At 46.8% G+C, this 24583-nt stretch overlaps 1 protein-coding gene across 4 annotated transcripts in view; it reads left to right on the top strand.

Annotated features, from left to right (window-relative positions):
• Positions 1 to 24583, top strand: part of PDE8A (phosphodiesterase 8A) — a 147272-nt gene that overhangs the window by 103603 nt on the left and 19086 nt on the right. For all 4 annotated transcript variants that reach the window (XM_061394006.1, XM_061394005.1, XM_061394004.1 and 1 more), the window contains 12 exons: positions 1343 to 1431; positions 6102 to 6180; positions 8048 to 8173; positions 11577 to 11665; positions 13455 to 13506; positions 13607 to 13649; positions 16922 to 16999; positions 20434 to 20504; positions 20705 to 20869; positions 21675 to 21723; positions 22182 to 22317; positions 23838 to 24036. In XM_061394006.1, coding sequence (XP_061249990.1) covers positions 1343 to 1431; positions 6102 to 6180; positions 8048 to 8173; positions 11577 to 11665; positions 13455 to 13506; positions 13607 to 13649; positions 16922 to 16999; positions 20434 to 20504; positions 20705 to 20869; positions 21675 to 21723; positions 22182 to 22317; positions 23838 to 24036 — 1176 coding nt within the window. The remainder of the gene's footprint in view (positions 1 to 1342; positions 1432 to 6101; positions 6181 to 8047; positions 8174 to 11576; positions 11666 to 13454; positions 13507 to 13606; positions 13650 to 16921; positions 17000 to 20433; positions 20505 to 20704; positions 20870 to 21674; positions 21724 to 22181; positions 22318 to 23837; positions 24037 to 24583) is intronic.

A 24583-nucleotide genomic window follows, 5' to 3' on the forward strand; every position in this document is an offset into this window, starting at 1 on the left:
CTCTTCCGATGAGTTGGCTCTTTGCATCAGGTGGCCAAAGTATATACATACATGTATATATACTTTTTCAGATTCTCTTCCATTAATGGTTTTACAAGATACTGAAATGTAGTTTCCTGTGATACATAGTAGGACCTTGTTTTCCTGTCTTCCATACAGTAGGGTGTACCTATTAATCTCAAGTTCCTACTTTATCCATCCCCACATCCCTTCCCCTTTGGTAACTGTAAGTTTTTTTTCTATGTCTGAGTTTGTTTCTGTTTTGTGAATAAATTCATTTTTATATTTTTAGAACCCACATATAGGTGGTATCATATGATATTTGTCTTTTTCTTTCTTACTTCACTTAGTATGCTGATCTCTGGGTTTATCCATGTTGCTGCAAATGGCATTGTTTCATTTTTTATGGCTGAGTAATATTCTATTACACACACCCACCCACACACCTTCTTTATCCATTTGTCTGTCAGTGGACACTTTAGGAGGTTGCTTCCCATCTCAGCTTTTGTAGATAGTGCTGCTATGAATTTGGGGATACACACACCTTCTTTAACACACACACACCCCTTCTTACTTGGGGATACACACACCTTCTTTAACACACACACACCCCTTCTTTATCCGTTCCTCTGTCAGTGGACACTTAGGAGGTTGCTTCCATGTCTCGGCTGTTGTAGATCGTGCCGCTATGAACTTGAGGGTGCATGTCTTTTCAAATTATAGTTTTCTCTGGATATGCCCAAGAATGAACCCTGTTTTTCTTATTCATTTATTGACTACTTAATTGAGATACAATTCACTTTCCATGTAATTCAGCTATTTATTTAAAGTTGATATAACATTTTTATAGAAGAAATACATAACTAATTATAACATGATTTTCCATGTCTTCGTTTCACTTGACGGTGTATCTTGTGCATCATTCCATATACGTTCACATCCCCACCACCGCGTGCTGTTCCATTAAATGGTTATACTAGTTTTAAAAAACTATTTTAAAGATTTTTAATTTTATTTTTCTCTTTCCAGCAAACACTTTCCCTTTTCTTTCTTTCCTCCTTTCTGCCTTTTTTTCTCTAATGAGGTACAGTTGATCAATTCAGCCACTTAAAGTATACAATTCAGTGGTTTCTTAATATGTTCTCAGGTATGTGCAAGCACTATTTTTTAAATGCTGATTTGGTATTGTAAGTTTTCATCTCATTTCCTGTTTATCATTGAAGATAAGTTATTTTTTAGATGTCAGATACCAAATTGAGAAGTCTGTTGGAAAGCATTATTTGTGTATAATAATTTAAAGGTACATGTGTGTTGATCCACACCATCCCCTTTCTGTTTGTAGAGGTATATAGAAAACCCCAGCCCCATGGCCTGTTACAATGAACTGCTCCAGCTGGAGTTTGGAGAGGTGCGCTCACAGCTGAAACTCAGGTAATTCTGCTGCTTCGGGAGAGCCCACCATACCGCCCAGGGTGTGGCTGCAACTGAGGTCTTGAGTGTGGGCAGCTGGCTCCATTGTGGCTGTTACTGACTTCCTGCTAAAATAGGATGGAGCGGTGGGAAAGCACCTCTCCTTGCATAAGACTTGCAGAGTCTGCCTGGATGTCTAACAGATAGGCATGTTAGTGATGTGAGACTTAACGTTTAAAGACGGGGCTCCAGTGGGGACTCCTGGTGATCCAGTGTTTGAAATTCAGTACTCTCACTGCCAGGACCCCAGGTTTGATCCCTGGTTGGGGAACTAAGATCCCACAAACTGCATGGCACAGCCAAAAAAAAACAGATGGGGCACCAAAATAATAGCAAATGAAAAAGCAGGATGTGAAAGTATATATATTGAATTACCTGTTTTGTTTTTTAATTAAAAATTCTTTTTGATATGTACATACATATTTCCGGTAGGTGACATGTTTTCTTTTCTACAATAAACATTTTGTAATTTGCTCTTGCTAAACAGTTTTTTTTTTTTTTTTTTTTAACCTGAAAAGAATATAAACCTAGTTCTTTGTAGAGTGAGAAAAGCAGCAAAATTAGTAAAATTATCTGAGGTTGACAGAAATGGAAAAAAAATGTCAGTAGCTCTTTCTCATCCTCAGTCTCTTCCTTGGGTTCTGTTTGACATTTCCTTTACCAGGATCCAAGAGAGAATGGAATCACTCTGTCTGTACATGCTCAGGGGGAGATAAGGGGGTTAGAATTTGGAGTATAAAGATTGGTGGGAACCAGCACAGGGTACCACATGCGGAGAAGAAAATACTTCATAGACGAAACGAAATGAAGCGTGAGGTAGCAGAGAAGTGCTGTGAGCAGAGATGTTTCAGGGCTGGTGAGGTCTACAAAAGAGCTCCTTTTTGTTGCTAAACTCTTCAGGGTAGCTTGAGATGGATGGCTGGCCTTGAGCCTGCCCCTTTCCTTACTCCTGGGTCTTCCACAGCTTGGCTGCCGCAGTCCCGCTGTGAGCCATGGAGCTTATTGTTGGCAGAAACCGATACCCAGGGAGGTTAACTGCCTTTCGTCCCAGCTCTCACACGTGGCACAGGACAAAGGTCATCCTCTGGCTGTAACCCACAGCTTCAGAGCTGCACTCACCGTCTCTCCTCATGCTGTGCTTTGTCTCTGGTGTGCCAGCTGACAGCCAGAGGGAGAGGTCTGCTGTGCAGGGAGATAGGATGATAGGACAGGGAAGGGGCGAGTGTGGGGCTGAGAATTGAGGGCCATAGAGAGAGACTTCATCTGAGATACTAAAGTATACTAAAAAGCTATGTGTCACAAGCATCTCTGTGTTACTGCTAGATCAGTAACCTAGAAATGTAAAGTCTAGAAACGAGCATGAGTGTATTTAAGAACTGAGAACATAAGTATATATGTTCACCATGGCAGTTCAAATCCACACAGGAAAGGGTAAATTTTTCCAGTGAACAGAATTGTGACAATTTATTAACTATGTGGAAAGAAAATTAAGTTATATCCCAATCTCACACCCAGTTCCAAAATAAACTGCAGTGTGCATCATGTTAAAAAGTAGGGCCACAAAAGTACTAAAAGTGTAAGTGAACATATGTCGTTGGATAATGAAGCCTTGGTAAACCCAGTGTGGTGTTAAAAAGATTGCATAAAGGAAGAGAAGCAGATTAGGCAAGATAAAAATGTTAAGCTTGTCCCAGTGAAAACACCTTGTGTGTTAAGTTGCTTCTTTCGTGTCTGACGCTTTGTAACCCTATGGACTGTGGCCTGCCAGGCTTGTCTGTCCATGGGATTCTCCAGGCAAGAAACCTGGAGCAGGTTGCCATTTCCTCCTCCATGGGATCTTTACAACTCAGGGATCAAATGATCCAGTGATTGAACCCACATCTCTTGTGTCTCCTGCATTAGCAGGTAGATTCTTTACCACTACCTCCACCTGGGAAGCCCTGGTGGCTCAGACGGTAAAAATACCTTAACACCAGGCTCCTCTGTCCATGGGACTTCCCAGGCAAGAAACCTGGAGTGGGTTGCCATTTCCTCCTCCAGGGGATTTTCCTGACCCAGGGATTGAACCCACATCTCTTGCATCTCCTGCATTGGCAGCTGGGTTATTTACCTCTGGCACCACCTGAGCCCACATAATGTTAAAAATTTAGACAAATAGCAAACTAGGAAAAATACATTCATAACGTTCAGGACAGACAGATTAATATCCTAAATATGTAAAGAGCTTTGATGAATCAGTTTAAAGATAGAAACACCCAGTATAAAAAAATTACACGTGTATACTTGTGGCGGATTCATTTCGATATTTGGCAAAACTAATACAATATTGTAAAGTTTAAAAATAAAATAAAATTTAAAAAATAGTAATAAAAATAATAAAATGGAAAAAAAATTACAAAGGACATGTCATAAACAAGCAGTTTATAAGAGTTATTAATGGCCAGTGAACATGAAAAAAATGTTCAGCTTCAGTAGTAACCAAAGAAATTAAAATGATTCACCATTTTTTATTTACCAGATCAGCAAAAATTTAAAAACGTGATAAAACCCAGTAGGGCTTCTCACAGATCCATCTCCTCCTAGCTTGCTATATCAGAGGTAGAAACTTCTTATTTTTCATTCTTGTTTTTTTAAATAATAGCTTTATTGGGCTAATTCACATATATGCCAAGAAAGAAGGACTAGTTTTTATTGGCTAAGCTGTTTTGTCTTATTTACCTAGATAGCTTAGTAATACCAGGAATAATGTAACAGCACTATATGAACAATTACGAATTTTATGAAGAAGTAGACAGTTGCATTCTTTTTTTCATCATCTGAGGCATATGCAAAAAAAAGAAAAAAAAGCTGAAAGCAACCTAAATGTGTAGTAATGGAAAATTTGTTTGAATGAATTATTGTATAACTTTAGAATATTACATATGTTATTAAAAGTGATGATAAGGAACTAATTAATGATATGGAAATATATTAATATATTTTTTCAGTGGGACAAGATTATAAAACTGTAGGGTATGATTATATTTTTATAAATATATATATATTTTGCATGTATATTTATATAAGAAATTGCCTAGAATACCAATTGATTTGTGTAGGTGTTGGGATTTCAGATGATTTAATCTCATTTATTTTTAAACAGATTTATTGAGATATAAATCTGTATAAGGAGAAGGTAATGGCACCCCACTCCAGTACTCTTGCCTGGAAAATCCCATGGACGGAGGAGCCTGGTAGGCTGCAGTACACAGGGTCGCTAAGAGTTGAACATAACTGAGCGATTTCACTTTCACTTTTCACTTTCGTGCATTGGAGAAGGAAATGGCAACCCACTCCAGTGTTCTTGCCTGGAGAATCCCAGGGACAGGGGAGCCTGGTGGGCTGCTATCTATGGGGTCGCACAGAGTCGGACACGACTGAAGCGACTTAGCAGCAGCATTAGCATTGAGATATAATTCACGTTCTATACAATTCACCCATTTGAAGTGCCCCGTTCAGTGGCTTTGAGTATATTCACAGAGTTGTGCAACCACCGCCACAGTTTTAGAACATTTCCATGACCTCCGGCCCTAGATAACCACTAATCTAATTTCTCCGTATATATAGATTTGCCTATTCTGGACATTTCATTAAAATAGAATCACGCAATATGTGGCCCTTTTGTGACTGGCTTCTTTTAACTTAGCATAATGTTTTTTAAGATTCATCCATATTATGGCACACATGAGGACTGTGTTTCCTTTTATATCTGAATAGTATTCCATTATGTGGACACATCACATTCATCCATTCATAAGTTGATGGACATTAGGGTTGTTTCCACTTATGGGCTGTAAGTTTTTCTGTGGATGTATGTTTTCTTTTCTGTAGGGTACCTACCTAGGAGTAAAATTGGTTACTCTGTGCTTAACAGCTTGTGGAACTGCCAGACTGTTTTCCAAAGCAGCTGTATCATTTTACATTCCTACCAGCAGTGTATGAGGGTTCCTTACCAACACTGTCTTTGATTATAGCCATCCTAGTGGGTATGATGTAGTATTTCATTTATTTTCATTTTCTAATTAAAAAAAAAAAACCATTGTTACCTGTGTAACTCAAAAATGTTTTCAACCACCAAGGACAGGGAGAATGCTCACAATATAAGGCTAAGTAGAAGCAGGGAACAAAGCCAGTGATCCTGGTGATCTGTTTTGTGAAAAGAATTTGTTGAAGGTGGCAGCTGCAAACGATGGGCCGCCTCTTTTCTGCCAAAACTTGAGTCTGCTTTCTCTTTGAGTCCTCATGAGGACTCTGCACGTGGTGAGAAGGGAGACACCCAGGGAGGTTGAGTCACGTCCCACAGCCAGTGAAGGGCTGTGCTCTGACCCTTGTGTGGGCTCCCCCGGCCCACCTGTCCTTGGAATGGAGAGAAGAGCACCAGGTTGTGCAGAATCGTGATCCCAAGTGGCAGGGTTGCAGGAGGCGTTTATTTCTTCCTTCTGCTTTTTAATCTTCCCCCCTTCTTTTTCTCAAGTTAGCATCAGTTACCTTTATAATCAAAGAACTCAAGTAAGTTAATGTAGTATCCTAAGACTATAATTCATTTTATAATATTTATATTAATCAGTCCTTTTTCTTTTCTACCCATAAAGGGCTTGTAATTCAATGTTCGCTGCATTAGAGAAAAGTCAAGAAGCAATTGAAATTACAAGTGAAGACCACATTATCCAGGTTTGTTATTTTGGAAGTTTGTCCTGCATTTCTGGTTTGTGTGCATTTTTAGGGTTGAACCCCTTTGGTATTTTTTTTTTTTTTTTCTTTCTCTCTTTGAAGTTCAAGGGACCGGTTTTTCCTTAGAGGTTTATCAGAACAAAATCTGTAAAATACAAAGTCTAAGATAAGTTCCCTCTGGGGTAAGAAAAGTTTCTTTCTAATAATTACTTAATGTGCTGGAAAGTATTCTGTAGACATATGGCACTGGCGTTTACTTTTTCTCTCCTTTTTGCTTGTTTATTACGTGAGGAGGGGCTTTTATCCAGGACTTTGGAGCTGGGTGGGGAGAGACTGTTGCAACAAGGAGAGGCCCTGCCCATAAGGGCTGTGTGCGCTTTCCTTTCTTAACTGTTTTTGATGGTAGTTTACTATAGAAACTATAGAAATTTACTGGACACTACTCAAAATTTCAAAAATAATCTAGTAGCTACTTAACAAATTATTAGCAAAGTGGCTTCATATAAGTGACTTAAGATAATATAGCTTTCATTTAAAAATGGTCCACAGTAAAAGGAAATAACCTTTAAAAAAATAGATAAGCAACAGGACCTATAGTACAGCACCGGGAACTCTACTCAGTGTTTTGTAATGACCTATATGGGAAAAGAATCTGAAAAGGAATAGATATATGTGTATGTATAACTGAGTCCCTTTGTTGTACAGTGAAAGCAATATTGTAAATCAACTAGACTTCAATAAAATTAAAAAGTAAAAGAGGGTCACATGGCTTGCAGATAACAGCAAACAGATAACACGTGTTCTAGATGACAGCAAAAGAGGGAGTTGTGCCAGGGGAATGTTCCTTGTGTCTGAGAGTGAGCCCCACTTTGATTTTAGTAATGAGCACTGCAGTTCTTCACTGTAACTGTGACTTTCTTGGTAAAGAGTCTGATAATGTCCACATTCAGGAGTCAGGGCCCTGAGACATGACACTGGCCGGTGGTTGAGAGCACAGGCTTGGTGTCAGTCAGGCCTGCGTTCCATTATTCTCGGCCTCTCCCGAGCTGAGCATCCTTGGGCAGGTTACTCAATCTGTCTGAATCTGCTCTCTCGTCTGTACAAATGGGAATAATATTAATGCTGACAACCACCTGCCTTTCGTAAGGATGTTCTGAGGACTGAAATGAGTTAATGTGTATAACTTGCTTGCTGTGGTGCCTAGCAAGGAAAACAGACCTTAAACAGCATGGCTGTTGTTTATCATCATCATCATTTGTTATTTTTATTAGCACACACACAGCTTTCCCAGGCATTTTCTTGTACTCTTACAGTCCTATTTGAAACTTAACCGTAAAGCCTTATATTTGTAAACACTTCCTCTGTCACAGCCTGCTTTCCAAACTCATTTTTCATTTGCATCATGTGAAAGAGGCTAAATAAATGTTTCATCCCCATTAAACAGGTGTGCAGACTGAAACCTGGGAGGAGCTAAGTGACTTTTGGAAGTAGGGGCTGGGTGGGTCAGACTCCCAGACAGTGCTTTCTTTCAGTATCGAAATCCCAACAGCCTTTGTGCAGCAGCCCCAGCTGTCTCCATGTGCCTTTCCTCCAAGGGCATTTAAGTGGGAGCGAGCCTACCGCCCTCCCTGGGCCTCAGGAGGATGGGGCAGCAAGCCCAGCCCAGCATCACTAGAGCAGAGGCTTCTCCAGACGCCAGGCTTTTCCTGGGCTTGTGCTCTTGTAGCTTGAGAACCGTCATAGTGAGCGCCAGGCTCCTGGCTTTCTGGGGGGAAAGTATGATGGTTTAGGTTGAACACCTTTGATTGTCCTCTTTACATTTCTTTTAATTCACTTGATTTTTTCTTTTGTCTCCCCACCCTCCCAGTATGCAAATCCAGCGTTCGAAATGACAATGGGCTATCAGTCAGGTGAATTAATAGGGAAGGAGATAGCAGAAGTGCCTATAAACGAAAAAAAGGCTGATTTGCTTGATACTATAAATTCATGCAAGGTGAGTAAGAGAGTGGCACCCTGGTCCCTTCCACAAACAGAGAGGGGTGGAAGGAGGTTGAGCACTCACTGAGTACTGCCAGAGCTGGGGGACCTCAGGCCTGGGGAACTGTAGGTGGTGTTATCCCTATTGTGCCCACTTTGCAGATGAGGAAACTGAGGCTAGGAAAGTAAATACAACCTGCCCAGCCAGGAAGAGTAACTTTGACACATAAAGTCATTGTTTTCATTTTTGTACTAAGTAAGTTGATCTTTCTAATAATGAATCTTGTCAGTGATGGATATTTCCAGCGGTCAGGGTAAAGGATGGCCAGTGAATCCACACGTTCTCAGAACACAGCTGAGCCCATCAGTTCTCTGGGCCTTGTTCACTTGGTCAGCATTTTTTGAATGTCAGGCACTGTGCGGAATTCCCGTATAGAAAGACGAGCAAAGAAAAACTGCTCAGAGAATACATTCCAAGACACAGAACAGACAGATAAACTGTGACAGGAGAAGTCGCAGTTCCACGGTACTGAGGACAGGCAGAGAGGCGGGCTCCAGCTGGAGGTTGTTTCTCTCTCTGAACCATGGCTTCTGTCAGCGCCTCACTGGTATTAGCTTTTAAAACACGCCAGGAAGGAAAAGGCCACTGCTTTCCATAGTCATTCTCAGGCTTTTCTGCTGGGCTCTTTTTAACTTTTAGGAGTTGGGACAGTGAATATGATTTTTTAAAACATTTGAGAAATTTGTGAGCTGCTGTCCTGCCGGCCATTGGAGACCCATGGAAGACCTGTCCCTGGGGCACGTGGCCCCATGCCTGTCTGGTCACCCACGAGGGCAGGCTACCAGCAGGGGCAGAAGGGCTGTGCAGAGCTCATAGCCCCACTTGGCTTGGGCCTGCCAAGGACCCTGTGAGTGGGTGGGTGTCCTGTGCGCTCAGGGGTGGCTTTGCAGTGAGAACAGGGAAGGGACTGGCCAGCTGCAGGGCCGGGTGGTGCACCGTCGGGGAGTAGCTGATGTGGGCGCTGCACGCATCCTGATTTCCTTCAGCTCTTCCTTCTGTCAAGGATGAAGATTTTCTTACCCGAATGAGTGGCAGGTTCTCTGGAAAGAGAAAGAGGCGGTAATAAACAAAGAGAACGTAGGAACTCAGGCCCACTGGTGTTTCTTTGCTGGGCTGAGGGGGCCGTCCTCCAAAGGCAGCCACAGAAGAGCAGCCATGCAGACCCATGGTGGCCTCCCCAGTCCTGGTGCCCAGGTTCAGGGCAGCCACGGGGTCAGCCTGCGGTTCTGTCGCAAGGCTCTGTGGGGTGTCACACAGACACGAGGGCTCTCGCACCCCTCCATCTGGCAGCAACAGGGTCAGTGAGGCACTCCTCTCCCTCTCAGGAGAGCAAGTGGAGATGGGGTGGCATGGGGGAATCCAGCGGATTAGCTGCAGGCCCAGGGATCCCCCCAGACTCCTGTGGGCAGCGTCTCACCTCCTGAGTCATGCCATGGGGCACTAGGTATGAAGGGCCTCAAACGCCAACAGTAGGACACGTGTTCTCTAACATCTGTGTTTGCTGTGAGCAGAGAATATGACATACTATCCTATTATCAAGCTCTATACTTAACTGCTTTATTTCAGAACGGAGCCAGGGCATTGGTTCTGCATGGTCTTGAGTTCCTGGGGAGAGTGTGAGAGCTGCCACGTGTCTGTCGTTGGTCATTCCTAGTTGGCTGGCCCTGAAGCAGGACAGACCACTTAGCTGGGCAGTTGTTTTTTTTTTTTTTTTTTTTTGAGGAGAAAGATACATGACCTTTCTAATGGAGTCTTCCCAGGGAGAAGAAGGGGTTGTTGAGAAGGGGCCAGCCTGGACAAACAGTGGGCTGTGGTCCGTGGAGAGGGTTCAGACCTGTGCTGGGGACTGGGCTGGAGCCTTCACAGGTCAGATGATGGGTGGGGACTTTGGAGTGTCAGGTTCTAGGTGTCCAACCAGCCAGATATTCTTGGGGGCACAGGAGAAATTCCAGTGATGTTCAAATGGAAAATATTGCAAACAGGGAGCCCTTCAGCTTTTTATAATATTTTTTCTTTTGGCTGCGCTGTGCAGATTGTACCCTGAGCAGTGGAAGTGCAGAGTCCTAACCACTGGGCAACCAGGGAGTCCCGGCTTTTCACCCCTTGTGCCCTCTGCAGCCCCCGGGAGTCTCCCACTCACCGCTCCAGCTCCCCTCTCCCATCCTTTCCTCCCAGATTTACAGGGCACTTTGTCCCCTGCTGGTCCCTTAAAAGCTCTTGTGTCGTTGCGCATCCTTCCTCCTCTGCATACATGGCTCCCATTCCCCAGTTTTCATCCGAAGGTCTTTTCCAAGGTTTGTCTCAACACCTGCTGTCATCTTGGAACCAACATGTAGAGTGATGATTCTCTCTCATCCCCCACTGACAGAAAACCCAGTATCTCTAGGTCCTCATCTGTCTTTGCTTGTTGACTGTCTTCACACCTGCTTGGACTTTGAATCCTGGAGTGGTTTTGGATTCTCCCTCGCCCTTCGTCCCCTCTTTATCAAATCCATCAGCAGGGCTGGGTCCACGGCCTGGTGCTGAGCACGCTCAGGGCCTCCTCCCCACACTCCGAGACAGCGGTGGCTGAGCGCAGTGAGGCCTCCCGACCCGGGACCCACTCCCAGGCAGTCCCACGGCTGCTGGAGACGGTCTCGCCAGGTCGTCGCGCCGATGACGTCACCCCCTCGTGGAGCGCTCAGGTCCCTCAGCCTGGCCGCCAGGATTCCATGGTCTGACCTTGGTCTAGCTTTTCTGGTCAGTAAACGAAGGCCCCAAGTGGTCCTTGACTTTTTACCACGTGCCAGCTCTGTGCTCACCCTCGGGTAGGACAGCTGGATGGCGATGATGGAATTGTTCAGGCCGCGGACCCCACCACGCAGGGCCTGTCCCAGTAGTCAGAGACGTCCCGCTCGCTGCCGAGCTGGCCCTGGAGTAGAGGGAGGTGCAGGCCTCGTGTCATTCTGAGAGGAGCGCAGACAGACAGACACGTGCCAAACCAAACAGGCCACTTACTGGCCGTCTGTGTGTCAGCACTTGGTGAGGAGTTTGTGAGTGTTACAGATTTTCTCTTCATGATAGCTTTCTAGGTAGGACTTTGTTATTTTCAGGATCTGAAACTTTGACTTCTGTTGTATTTTTGCTAAGAAATAGGATCTGTGTTGAGTAAATACTTTTTGTTTCCATTTGACTGGAAAACTTACAGGCAACTCTGCTATCTAAGCAGAGTCACTGGCTGAATTGTCCTCCTGAGCTGGATCTTGTTCTCCTAATTGCTCTAGTGGCCACTGGGAGTGAACAGGAGCCTGGGGTGGAGGATGTTCTTAGGTTCATGTTTGGAACACAGTGTATAATGATGCTCACATTCCATTTATAGGAATGGCAAGGAATTTACTCTGTCAGGAAGAAAAATGGAGATAACGTACAACAAAATGTGAAGATAATACCTGTCATTGGACAGGGAGGGTAAGTAGAAAAAACAAGTACTTCAGTCAGTATACCATGTTTGGCTTATTGCAGCATATGCTTTAAATACTTAAGTAAGCTAAGAACTGCACATGGAAACTTCTAAGAAGGACTGGTAACCAGGTCAGTTACCACCAAAGTGTGACCTTCCAGGGTGGCTTCCCCATGGTCACAGCCCGACCCTCCTGCTGGCAGCCCAGAGCCACCAGACTCCAACAGTCCTGCTTAAGCTGTGTGAGCACATACATAAAAGATGAAAGCATTTAAATCCGATGCCACCTCACTGAGTTTTGTGCCAAGAACACTCACTGGGACTCTATATTTAAAAGTTTTCTGTCTGGCTTAGCAGGTAAAGAATCTGCCTGCAGTGTAGGAGGCTCAGATTCGATCCCTCGGTTGGGAAGATCCCTTGGAGGAGGAAATGGCAACCCACTCCAGTATTCTTGCCTGGAAAATCCCATGCACAGAGGAGCCTGGCAAACTACACAGTTCATGGGGTCTCAAAAGAGTCATACATGACTGAGCACATGCACACATCTGGTTTTGGTAGCCTCTGTATCATTTCTGCACAGAACTATCAAATTAGATAAAGTATTTCCAATACTGTCATTTATAGAAACTCATATGAAACAGGTGTGACCACAGGTTGGAAAAGGCAGTATATATCAGGAGCCTAAAAGTGTCATAGTTTGTCTCGGAACCTATGTTAAATAATACAAACAGTGGAAAATTGAGTGTGAATTGCAGAACACTCAACAATAAAATACACCACAATTAGGAATGATGATCATAGAGAATTAAATCACAGGAGAAAATGTTTATGATAAATACAAAAGTCAAAATGTAAAATCATACCTAGTGTATGTTCTTGGTCATGAAGACGAGGAGGAGGTGTGGAGACAGTGTTGTAACCACGCTGCTGTCTGGGAGCCCTTCCCTCCCTGGGCAGGTGCTCAGGGCCTGCTGGGCGTCCCTTCTCCTCCTCCTCACCACGGCCCTGCAGTGGTGGCACTGTGACTGTCTCTGGTTGACAGATGAGGAAGCTGAGGCTGAGAGAGGTGGGCTTAGCCCGGGGCCTGGTTACAGCGCTTGGTGGAGCCGTGCTACAGACCCCCACACTGCCCATGAGGCTCACGTGTTGGTCAGCAGACCTGGTTGCCAGCTGGCGACTGCCTCAGGGAAATGGCTCTGTGTGCGCTCTCTGTTCTGACTCTGACTTTTTATGTCCTTCCCTCGTTGGGTGGGGGCTAACTGTGTAGGGATTGGATTATCAAGGGGAAAAGCTGAAAAATGGAAAGAACAGTAAATAAGTGAGGAGAGTCAGCAACTCGCAAGAGAACCTCAGCTGCCTGGTTCTAGACGCGCACATTCGACCCCAGAGGGGCCTGTGACTGTTTCCACGAGTGTTGTGAGCAGACGCTGCTGAAACTCGAAGACGAGCATCAGAGTAAAGGCTTGTAAACATGAAAACATGTGACAGAACTAAAGGCTTTTGGTTGGCTAACGTGGAGTATATTTTTGAAACCTGGGTATTTTTTTTATTGTATGTTGTGATGACTTGGAAGGATTTTGTTATTTTTACTGAAGAGTCAGCCTCTCTTCTCCAGAAACACCAGGGAATGCATGTGGACTCTTGTTTGTTTATTGGCAGCCTTGAACACAAGCAATAGAACTGCTCTCTCCAAGCCTTGTGTGTGTTGTGAAAGAGAGATGCTTTTAGAAAAACTAGCTAGCTCTCCACCAGAATTGTGGGCCAGGAGGAATATAATGCATTGTTTTCTACTTGCAGAAAAATTAGACACTATGTGTCCATTATCAGAGTGTGCAATGGCAACAATAAGGTATGTAGGGGGGGCCCTGGGGGCCCTAGGGGCCCAGCAAGATTTCCCTTACTGCGTCACCAGGCACTCAGAACTAATGGCTTCTGATATTCATTTCTAGGCGGAGACGATAGCTGAATGTGTTCAGACGGACAGTTACGCAGGTACGGTGCCCTGTATTCATCCTTAGGGTTCACTGAGCTTTGGAAAAACTGAAAACAGGCCCTACCTCCGATGAGCTCACCTGGTGCGTAGGTGGGACTGTGTTTTCCTAGCGCTGTAGCAGCATCTCTCTCCCTGACTCCTGGGTCCTGAGCACAGGTGGGCATTCTGACAGGTGTCCTGGGCAGGTCTTACCTCCAGTGCGTGCACGTCCGTGAAGTGTGTTGAGCAGAGTGTGGTCTGTCAGCCTGATGCTTGAAGAGGCAGTGGTGTTGGTGTTGGACCACATGTCTTCAGCAGGGACACCCCATCAGACCTGCCTCACCTCAGGGCTGTCTCCGGAGGACTTAAGTGCGGGAGACACCTTACAGACTAGGTTCCCTTTTTACAGACAAGGAGATGAAAAGCCCCATGATTTGCTCCCGGACATCTAGCTACGAAGCGGTCAGCTGGCACTCAAGCCCAGATGGCCAGCTCTAGGAGTCTGAGGCACGTGCTGGGACAGTTCCCCGGGGCGCCCCGGGAGTGATCAGGCTTTAACATGAAAAGAAGAGGGCCATGTGGACAGAGGGGCACACAGCACGTGGTCGAAAATGACCGTTACTGGGGAGGAGGGCAGGGGAGCGAGGCAGGTTCCAGACAGGGAGAGGTGGACTGGAGGGGAGGGGACGGGTGCAGAGGAAAAGTGATCTAGACGGAAGAGGGAGAGTGCAGAGTGTGTTCTAGAAAGAGCGGGGTGACGTTCTGACCAGTACAAAAGGTGGGAAGGAGGTGGGATCGTGGAGGGTCCTTCGGTATTGGGGGGAAATTAGGATCTCCATCTGGAGGCAGCAGCCTCAGTCGTCTTCACATCCGCATGCCTGCCGTAGAGCCTGACCTGCCCCAGGTGCTCAGCGAATGTTTGCTGAGTGGCAGAAGGGGAGAAGAAGGGAACTGCAGGAGGTCACAGCGCAGCTTCTAGCCTGCTGTTTGGACATGGATCTCCTCTGAGCTCAGAGCAAGGAGACACCACAGTCTGAGTGGTTGAGAGTAGGTGTGGCTGGACGGGGTAATGAGCATTTGGGCGGGCACCGTGTCCCTGGTTGGAGGTGGAAGAGCGGAGTCAAGGCTCTTCCTGAGACAGGAGAGCTGTGCCCATGCAGCTCACATGTGGTCAAGACTGCGAGAGATCAACGGCTGGCTGCAGCCAGCACACTGCTCCTGTCCTTGACTGCCAGGGAGTTCCTCTTTACCTCCAAGGTGCTGAGGGTGTTGAGCAGGTGAGCCATGGACTCGGAGTGGTTTGTTAGTGGTGCTCTGGTTTGTGTGTGTGCATATGTGTGGAGAAGCAGACGCGTGTCTGTTGAGCATCTGCAACGTGCTGGCAGTGCTGGTCACCCAGGAAGGGGCGGGGAACGTCATTTCTGCCTTCACGTCGTTCACAATTAGTGAGCTGCAGAGTAAAGCCAGTGGTTCCTGGTGGGGTGGGGTCGGGGTGGGGCTGAGGCATTAGGGGTAGGCTCCCCAGAGGGCAGGATACCTGAACTGCATCTCCAAGAGGACGGAGTGTTAACCAGGTGGAGAAGGCAGAGAGGGAGGAGAAGGCAGCCGGGGAGGGGCGCCCTCCTAAGTGGGGGTGAGCAGTTAGTGCCACGGCAGAGAGGTCTGGGAGGTGGCCTAGCACATCCTAGGTAACTCATGGTAGCTGGAGAGACGAGGTTCAGACACAAGGGACCCTGGGTCCACACTGGGGAATTTACATCTGACCCTAAAAACAGTGAAGCACCATTAAAATGTTCTAATCAGAAGAGTGAGCACTGTCTGGAGAGAATGGGTCGGAGAGGGCAAGGTTGGGCCTGGTAGGACCGGTGAGGCAGGCTGTCCCTGTAACCCAGAGGACGATGACAGGTGTCCGAGCCTGGACAGTGAAGGAGCGGGGAGAGATGTTTAGGAGGTAGAATCTAGACAGTTACCACACCTGCGCACTTGAGGGAGAGCGGCAGGGAGGCGTCATGGACGACTGGCCTCCAGCTGAGTGGACAGGTAGATGCTGCCCAGTGACTGGGATGAGGAGTGGCCTGGAGAAGACGGCTAGCTCTTCTGAAGCTCTGAGGGCCGTCCGCATGGAAGTGACGAGTGACTGGGGAGGATGGAAGTCTGGGGCTCGGGAGAAAGGCCCAGAATACAGTAGCAGCACGGGACTGAGTAAAGACTGTAGGGGAGAATGAGGAGACTGTGCTGTCTGAGAAGAGAAGGGGGTGCAGAGGATGAGCCTATGGGAACAACAGGGTGCTGAGGAACAGGAGACTTGGTGATGGAGACCAGGAAGGAACAGCAAGAGGCACAGAGAAAGCCAGGGTGGACGTGTGCGGACCAGAGTTTCCAGAAAGCGAGCTCAGTCTAGCACTGACTGGTGTCTAGTACACAAGTCAGACGAGTCAGGTTACGACTGACTTGAGTCCTTCAGAGGTAGCAACAGGGAGGTCATCAGCGACCTTGGCAAGGTCATTACCAGTGCCCACAGAGAGGAGAACGTACCAGCGAGCAAGTGGAGAAGGTTCTGGATGGTGGAGAGGAGTACCAAGGGCCGGATCCTGTATGCAAGCAAGAGTCCAGGGAGGAAGCCAGGAGAAGGCAGAGACGAGCTCATCTCACGGGGCTCCCAGTGTCCTCATCTGTGAAATGAGGACAGGCTGGAGAGGCCTGGCACCACGGGTGACACCGAGGAGGGCTCAGGAAGGAAGGTTACCTTGGCCTTGTCATTGATTGGCGAGGGGTTGCGGGGAGAGAGGAGTCGGACCCCTCCTGTTTGGGCTGGAGGGTCAGTGGTGCCATCCACAGGAAGTGGGCACAGAGAAGTAGACCCCAGACCAGCGCTCCCTGTCCTGCCTCCAGAAGAGAGGCACAGTCTCCTCCGGGACATTTTAGGGCTTGTATTGTAGAAAAAACACAGAAAAGATTTTTTCACTTTGGGACAAGGGTGGACGGGGATCAAAATTTTCCCACCACTTGCCCAACTATGTAGAAGTAGGTGAAATTCTCCTGAGTTCATTTCTGACAGTTTTTGTGGCCTGAGACCCTCGTTTATGGTGAGTGGAAAATTTTTTGAGAAAGTTGGTCTCCCTTAAACCCAGTTGTTCAGAGAGTTCATCTTGGTGTACTGTGTTGATTTTTGCAGCATCCTAAATGGCATTCTAAATCTTAAATTTTGTCTTTTAAAGCTTTCATATTGGTAATTTTACTAATATGTTGTTAAAATCTCTTCATGGAGGTAATTTATCATTTATTTCCACAGATAATCAGTCAGGCAAACATAAAGACAGGAGAAAAAGCTCCCTCGATGTCAAAACTGTTGCCTCTCGAACAAATGAAGGTAGGTGACAAAGATGAGGAGAAAAACGTGCTCCTCTGAGTGGTGGGCCCGTGGAAACGTGAGGCTCCCTTCCTCATCTTGTCTGGGTCACTGCCCCACCCTCAAGCTCAGCAGGCAGGGGGCCCCTATAGAAGTCTGCGTGCGTTTCTCCCTCGCCCCTGACTCCTTTGCCAGTAGGTTCATCTGACCCTTCTGATGGAGTCAGGGAATAAAGAATAGATGCCCCCCTCTGCTGCAGGGGCAGGGGGCAGAGGTGGTACAGGGAAGTGTGTGGGTGCAGGCCTCAGCTTGACCTTGGTTCAGGTCCCAGCTTCATCTACTTTCTGTGCAGCCTTGGGGGTGGACTTGAGTTCTTCCATTTCCACGTCATCAGATGGGGATAATTCTGCGGTCCACAGGGGACAACGTAAGGATTAACTGAGTGTGTGTGGTGCCTGGCAGGGGTCATGGCAGCTGCTGGCACCATCTTCACCATGGTCCTCCCTGTCACGGCCCTTGAGCAGAGCAGAGGTCACTCGGGTGCCCCAGACCATCTTCGCTGCCACACTGTGACTCCTCTTCATCCTTTGCATTCCTTCGTCCCTTTCTCTGTTTTGAAGAGTTAAACATTTTTCTTTTAATGTTTTTGGGTTTTAACCTTTGTTCTTTTTGATTGCCTTGAAATTTACATATAATTCATATTAAGTGTTGAGTTCAATAAGTTTTGACAGTTCTGTACCGTTGACCTGTATAGACTGTTACCACCCACCCCAAAATAGATTCAGAAAATACACACCTGCAGGCCTGCACTCGCGCACAGGTCCCACCACACAGAGGCATCCACTCATTTCTTGCACATGAGTTAATCTGGCCTTTCTTGTGCCTCACAGAAATGGAGTTGTACAGCATGCACATAGCATGGCTCCTTTCACTCGTCTTCGTGTCTGGAGGTTCATCCACGTTGCTGGGGGTGGTTAGCAGTTGGTTCTTTCCTATTGCTTGGTAGTACTTCATTGTATGTGCCACGATTTGTTATCCATTCTCTTAGGAATGGTCCTTTTGTGTTGACCTTTCCATTTGAGGGCTGTTAAGGGTAAGGCTGCTGTGCATGCTTCTATGCAGGTCTTTCTTTGTGGACATGTAGGTCCATCGCCTGGGACTGGCACCTTGGGCCTCTGGGCACCTGTGCACAGTTCTCCCGGCAGGGGCTGTGCCTCATGCCATCCCTCATCTTCGAGCGTTCCAGTTGCTCCTCATTCTCTCACACTGGGTTACACTAGGCTCTAAACTATAGTTACTCTACCAGATGTGATTTTAATTTTAATTTTCCATGTGACACTCCTTTCATATGCCTACTGGCCATTTGGATATCCTCTTCTGTGAAGTGATATACATAAATTTTGCCCACTTTTTTCATTGGGTTATCTCTTGCTTGTTGGTTGTAGGAATTCTTTTCATATTCTAGATGTGGATGTAAGTATTCCAGACACACTGATCTTAGTCTGTGGATTGCATTTTCACTCTTAATAGTCTTTTAATGAACAGAGGTTCTTAATGAATCTTAAAGTTCATTTAATCAGTGTTTTCTATTACACATAGTGCTTTTTTGTGTCGTGTTTAAGAACTCTTTCTCTATCCCAAGGTCATGAAGACTTTTCCCACATTTTCTTCTATAAGCCTTATTGTTTTATCTTTCACTTTGGCTCTATGATTCATTCCAAATCAATTTTTATATTGAGTGAGGGTAGGGATCAAGGATGAATTTTCTCCCTACAGGGAAACCCAAACCGGCCCATCACCATATGGAAAACCATCTTTTGCTATAGTATCATTCTTGTAACCAGGTGACTATAAATACATGGTCTGTTTCTGGACTCATGGGTTCTGTTTCATTGTTCCGTTAGTCCTTGCTTGCACCAATACCATGATCAGTTACTACAGTTATATGGTAAGTCTTGATATCTGGTAAAGTTCTTCAAGATTATCCTGATTATTCTAGGTTCTTTGCATTTCCATATAGCATTTAGAATCAGCTACTTAGTGTACACACACACACACACACACAACCTCCTGGGATTTTATTTGGGAGTGTCTTAAATCTATAGATCAAGTTGGAGAAACTTGAAATCTTGATAATACTGAGTCTTTCAAAACATGAACATGCTCTTTGTCTTTATTTAGGTTGTCTTTTTTCTCAGCAGTGTTTTGCATTTTCAGTATAGAAGTCCTACACTTAGATATCCATTAGATTTATTCCTGAATACTGATTTTTTTTATGCTGTCATAATGGTTTTTTAGTTTCCAGTTGTTTGTTGCTAATATGTAGAAATATAATTGACTTTTGTGTATTGACCTTCCACCCAGTAATCTTGATAAACTTAGTGATTGTAAGTGTAGCATTTGTAGAGTCTTTCAGATTTTCTGCAAACATAGTCACAACAATCTTTATTCTTTTTCACCTTATTGTATTTACTGTATTGTTTGGTTTTTATATGTCACCTTCACTTTATTTTTTAATGAGAATAAGTCCTGTTATGACATAGTGATAGAATAGTGGTTTCTGGTTTTGGTTTAATGACCTTGTTGGGTAAAATGGAAAGACAGCATCCATGTGCCGGTCACCAACATTAGATTTAGGTAGTTTTTGTTGGTCTCTGCAATTTGAAGCATGTGAGAGCCCCTGAGTAGGTTAGTCCTGGTGGTTTCTCCTCAGGCCCTTGTTTGGTAAAATAAGGCCGACATCTCAGGCGGGTAGAGCAGTGTGTGGTCCTCTCTGGCCCTTGGTAAACAGCATGTGGCTGGACAGTGGAGCTTTCAGGGAGAGACAGAACACCACGTGAGTGTCTTCCTGCCTGTTCACCGCCCGGGCTTCTCCCCACCCCAGAGGAACTGGGTCTTGACAGGAGCAACAAAAAATTAACAAACATTAGAGCATAATACTGCCACCTACCTCAGCTAATCTAGACGGATTAGGTAACTATCTCAAGCAGAACAGTGAAAAGCACCCAAGGATGCCTTGAAAAACTGAACCAGAAATACAGATTTCAGTTAATTGAGTTGTATGTATTGTTCCTGCCATCTATGAAACAAAGGGCCTGTGTGGCATTGTCTTTCAGAACGTTTCTCTCCTGGGTAGCAGCAAGCTGAATTATAAAACGTTATTGTTACAGACACAGAGAGGCTAATGTGTGGCCTGACTTGCTAGATTGCTTCCTCTGTTCTATCGATGGCCTGTGACCTCAGAGGTTCAGTCTAGGGGGTCACATGCCTCCCAGTGCCTTGAACTGAAGGAGGCAGAGTTGGTCTGCCAGAATTCTGGGCTTGGTAGGATGGGGAGGGAGCTGAGCCACCTGGTAGCTCTGGTCCTGCCCCTTCACTCGGGCCTGGAAGAGGGTGGGAGGCAGTGAGTGAGGCCACGCTCACCCTGATCCCTGTACCACCTGGTCTCTCCACAGTTTCCAGCCAGAGACGACACTCTTCCATGGCCCGGATCCATTCCATGACGATCGAGGCGCCCATCACCAAGGTGACACAGTGACCCGCAGCAGTCATGAGGCTCTCCTAGGTGTATGGAGCTGCTGCCTCTGCAGAGGGAGGAGGGTGGCAGGAGCACTTTGGCTTTCTTAAGCTAACAATGAGCCCTGCTGCCAGCCTGACTCTTTGGGTTGCTCTCACATTGCCTTTAAGGTGATGAGAGTCAGGACTTTTCTTTCCGTATTATTATAGGTCATCAATATCATCAATGCTGCCCAGGAAAGCAGTCCCATGCCTGTGACAGAAGCTTTAGACCGTGTGTTGGAAATTCTAAGAACCACTGAATTATATTCACCACAGTTCGGTGCTAAGGACGATGATCCTCACGCCAACGACCTCGTCGGGGGCCTGGTGTCTGTGAGTGTCCTGACAGGCCCCTGGCTCCATCCCGCTGCTCTCATTCGTTTTCTCAGAGGTCACTTGTTGACAAGCTGTCCTACACAGTGCTCTGTGTGTGGGGTCAGCCATGGCATAGATCATGCATTGCCCAGGCTCAGCTGCCCTCCTGCTGAGCCGTCACCCACTTGCTGCCTATCCAGGGGGGTGGTGGGTACGGGGGACCTCAGCTTGGAACAGAAGGAGGAGAGTGTTCAGGACAGCCAGCTTGTCTGCTGCTTTGGGTCTCCATTTTTACTTAAGGGTTCTACAAGTAGTTGATTTAAATAAAACTTGAAGATTTTGAAAACTGGGGCAGAAAAAAATACGAAGTGTTTCATACCGTGTTACAGAACAGGACGACTGGCTCCCTCCAGAGTGTCCTGTACAGACTAGGTGACATCGTGGGAGGAGGCTGGGGAATCATTTTGTTAGCTGGAGGCTTTGGACCACGGGCTCTAGGTGCCGCCTCCAGCTGTCTAGGATAGAGGCCTCCAGCTCTATGGAAAACAGACCATTCCATTACCATCTGTCACCTTCTGTCTTGGTGACAAAGTTCAGAAATAAAAATTCACCTCCCTGCCTAATTGGTGCTTGCTAAAGCCACTAGATTTCATACCAGTAAGGCTGTCAGCAGTCATCAGACGGGTGATCACAGGGGAGCTTCGGTGCGCGCGTGTGGATGGAGACAGCCGCCCGCAGCTGTCCTCTGTGACCGGCTGTCCTGGCTTTTCAAGGAGTAAGGAATACTTGTGATTTCCCTGTTTATTTCCTTGATTTTTATCAGGATGGTTTGCGAAGATTATCCGGAAATGAGTATGTTCTTTCAACAAAAAGTAAGTTTTTCCTTTTTAATGTATTGGATTGCTATTAGTATTTTAGCTAATACTATTGGGGTTTCCCTGGTGCCTCAGACAATAAATAATCTGGTTGCAATGCAGGAAACCTGGGTTCGATCCCTGGGTTGGGAAGATCCCCTGGAGAAGGGAAAGGTTACCCACTCCAGTGTTCTTGCCTAGAGAATCCATGGACAGAGGAGCCTGGCAGGCTATAGTCCGTGGGGTTGCAGAGTCGGACACGACTGAGTGACTAATACTTTCATTAGTATTATAGCCACACTTAAGTAATGAAGATAAAAAATCTCAAAATTTTTATCTGAAACTTTATCAGTAAGAAGTTTTTGGTTTATCATAAACCCTAAGAAACAAAGCATCCGCCCCCAAAGCTCTGCTGCTCCCCCTGAGGGACAGCAAACGCCGTCAAGCCTGTTGATCCCGTTCTGTTTACCCTGCAGACCTTCAGCAGGCTCCCAGCAGCAGCATTGTCCCCATCTCCCTTCATGATGTTCCATCACAGATAACTCGGGCCATGGAAAAGGAGGAGTACTGGGACTTCAGTATTTTTGAACTGGAGGCTGCCACTCATAAAAGGTGAGCCCACGGAAGCTCAGCAGACAGGGAGTTTGATTCCAAGGGCCAGTGTGGAGAAAGCCTCTCCGGGAGTGTAGGCTCTGTCCAGATCCGGTCCCTGGTCAGGGAGGAGGCCCCAGGGAAAGAGCAGCAGATACCTTGAGTCTCCAGGGCCTCAGCGTCAGCAAGGGATCAGGGAGAAGCCAAGGGGAATTCGCCTGGCCATGACTGCCACAGAGAGAGAAAGTGACTTACTTGGAGTCTCCAAGTAGCAGAGGTTTTCTTTTTGTAAGATACGGTTATTAATTTCTCCTGTAGGTATTAAGTAGTGATATGTTGACACTGCAGCAGAGTCTCATTTCAGAGCTCAGAACCATTGGCAGTCCAGTGGTTAAGACTCCACACTTCCAATGTAGGGATCTCAGGTTTGATCCCTGGTCAGGGAACTAAGATCCCACATGCTACTCAGCACAACCAAAAAAAGAATACATGGATGTACATGCTGATAAGAGCTGTCCCCAGATCTTGGTTGCTGTGTTGGTGACAGGCATGGGGACACCCCACACTCCAGCATCCTGACCTGAGTGTGGTCCCCTAGAGCAGGGAAGGGTTGGGTTTCCCCTCCCATTTTATACCTCACTGGAGAACACTCAGCCAAAGGAGTGTGGTTGGCTTGGCACACGGGAAGGGCATTCAGACCTGATGCCAGCCAGCGTTGCCCTTCAGGAGGGTGAGGCATCAACCCCAGCAGACAGGCAGAGAGGGGCCATTACAGGAGACTCGTCAGGTCTCATCCCATGTGGGTGGTGGTCCCCATGACAGCCCCTGCCCTTTGCTCACACTCAGAGCAAGTCAAGCTTCTAAGACATTCTGCATCTGTGTGCCCCACAGGGCCAGTGACAGCGGCAAACAAAGCTGTGGGCACTGGTTTACATCCTAATGTGAGCTGGGACAGGGCAAGTCTGCCCAAGTCCTGGGAGCCCAGCCAGTTTGGCCACTGCCTCAACAGAGCCAAAAGCAAAGGCCAGAGGCTGGATGACGGTGACTCTCAAGGACAGGCCTCATTTGGCACCAGCTGGTCACCTGTCTGGGGAAACCCCCACCTCCAGAGTGTTGAGACCATCACATGATGTGTGCCAGCGTCTGGCTTGTGTGCCGCCGTGGGGAACTGGTATCTTCTTCCAACAAGACGTCTGGCCAGTGACACACGTCCAGCAAGGCCACAGGAGAGGACGCAGTTAGCCTGGCAGCACGTTGACCTGGACACCCTCTTGGTGCTGGGAGTACTCTGCAGCAGTTAGGGCAGTAGGAGCACCAGGCAGGTGCCCCCAGAATTGCAGCTGGGCTCTGCCCAGGGCTGGTGCTGGCCACCAGGAGAGAGGGCGACAGGGTGCCCCCTGCAGGCCACCCTCACAGGCTCCACTTTCTGTCCCGCTTACTCCCGGAAGTCTGGCTCAGGTTTGCCTGTTGGATCTGAACAGATCAGACACTCTACCTGTTTCTCTACTTTGATTTAATGCTGTGTATGTTTTTCTCTATAGGCCTTTGATTTACCTTGGTCTCAAAGTGTTTGCTCGCTTCGGAGTCTGTGAATTCTTAAAATGCCCCGAGGCAACGCTGAGATCCTGGTTACAGGTGATCGAAGCCAATTATCACGCTTCCAACCCCTACCACAACTCCACACACTCTGCTGATGTGCTGCATGCCACTGCCTACTTTCTCTGCAAAGAGAGGATCAAGGTGAGCTGTGTTGGTGCCCTGTGCTTCACAGCAGGGGTGAGGGTGCAGGGTATAGGGTGCAGTCTGGCCCGGGAAGGGTGTGGCCTCCTGAGGAGCAGGACCACACCCTGGCTCTGGGGAGTGGATAACTAATTCCAAATGTGGCCCTGGGCATTCCGCCTTCGAATAGGAGCCACTTTAGCTCCAGCTTTGAGGGCTCAGGAGCAAAGGGAATGGGAGTGTGTCACAGTAAGAGTGTCAGAGAAGAAAGTGCCATCCAAGGCACTCTGCTCACTGCCCACTTCCAAACCAAGCTTCCTAAGAAAGCTTTTCACATTGTAAATTGTTTCATTAGGGAAATGTTCGAAGCAGCAACTAGACCTGCACTGCTTTGCCAGAGTATTTGTGTTATTAGTATTTCCATCAGCATCCGCCATAAACTGGCACAGAAGACCAGGGAGCGCTGGTGCACGGCCGTTTCACTTTCAGAAGCACCTGAAAGCGGAAGAATCAGTGAGAATCGGGGCCTCGTGAGGAATGAGACAGGTCAGCCTCCCGGCACGAGTGC

Source organism: Bos javanicus, chromosome 21, assembly GCF_032452875.1.
Source record: "Bos javanicus breed banteng chromosome 21, ARS-OSU_banteng_1.0, whole genome shotgun sequence".
Classification (NCBI taxonomy): domain Eukaryota; kingdom Metazoa; phylum Chordata; class Mammalia; order Artiodactyla; family Bovidae; genus Bos; species Bos javanicus.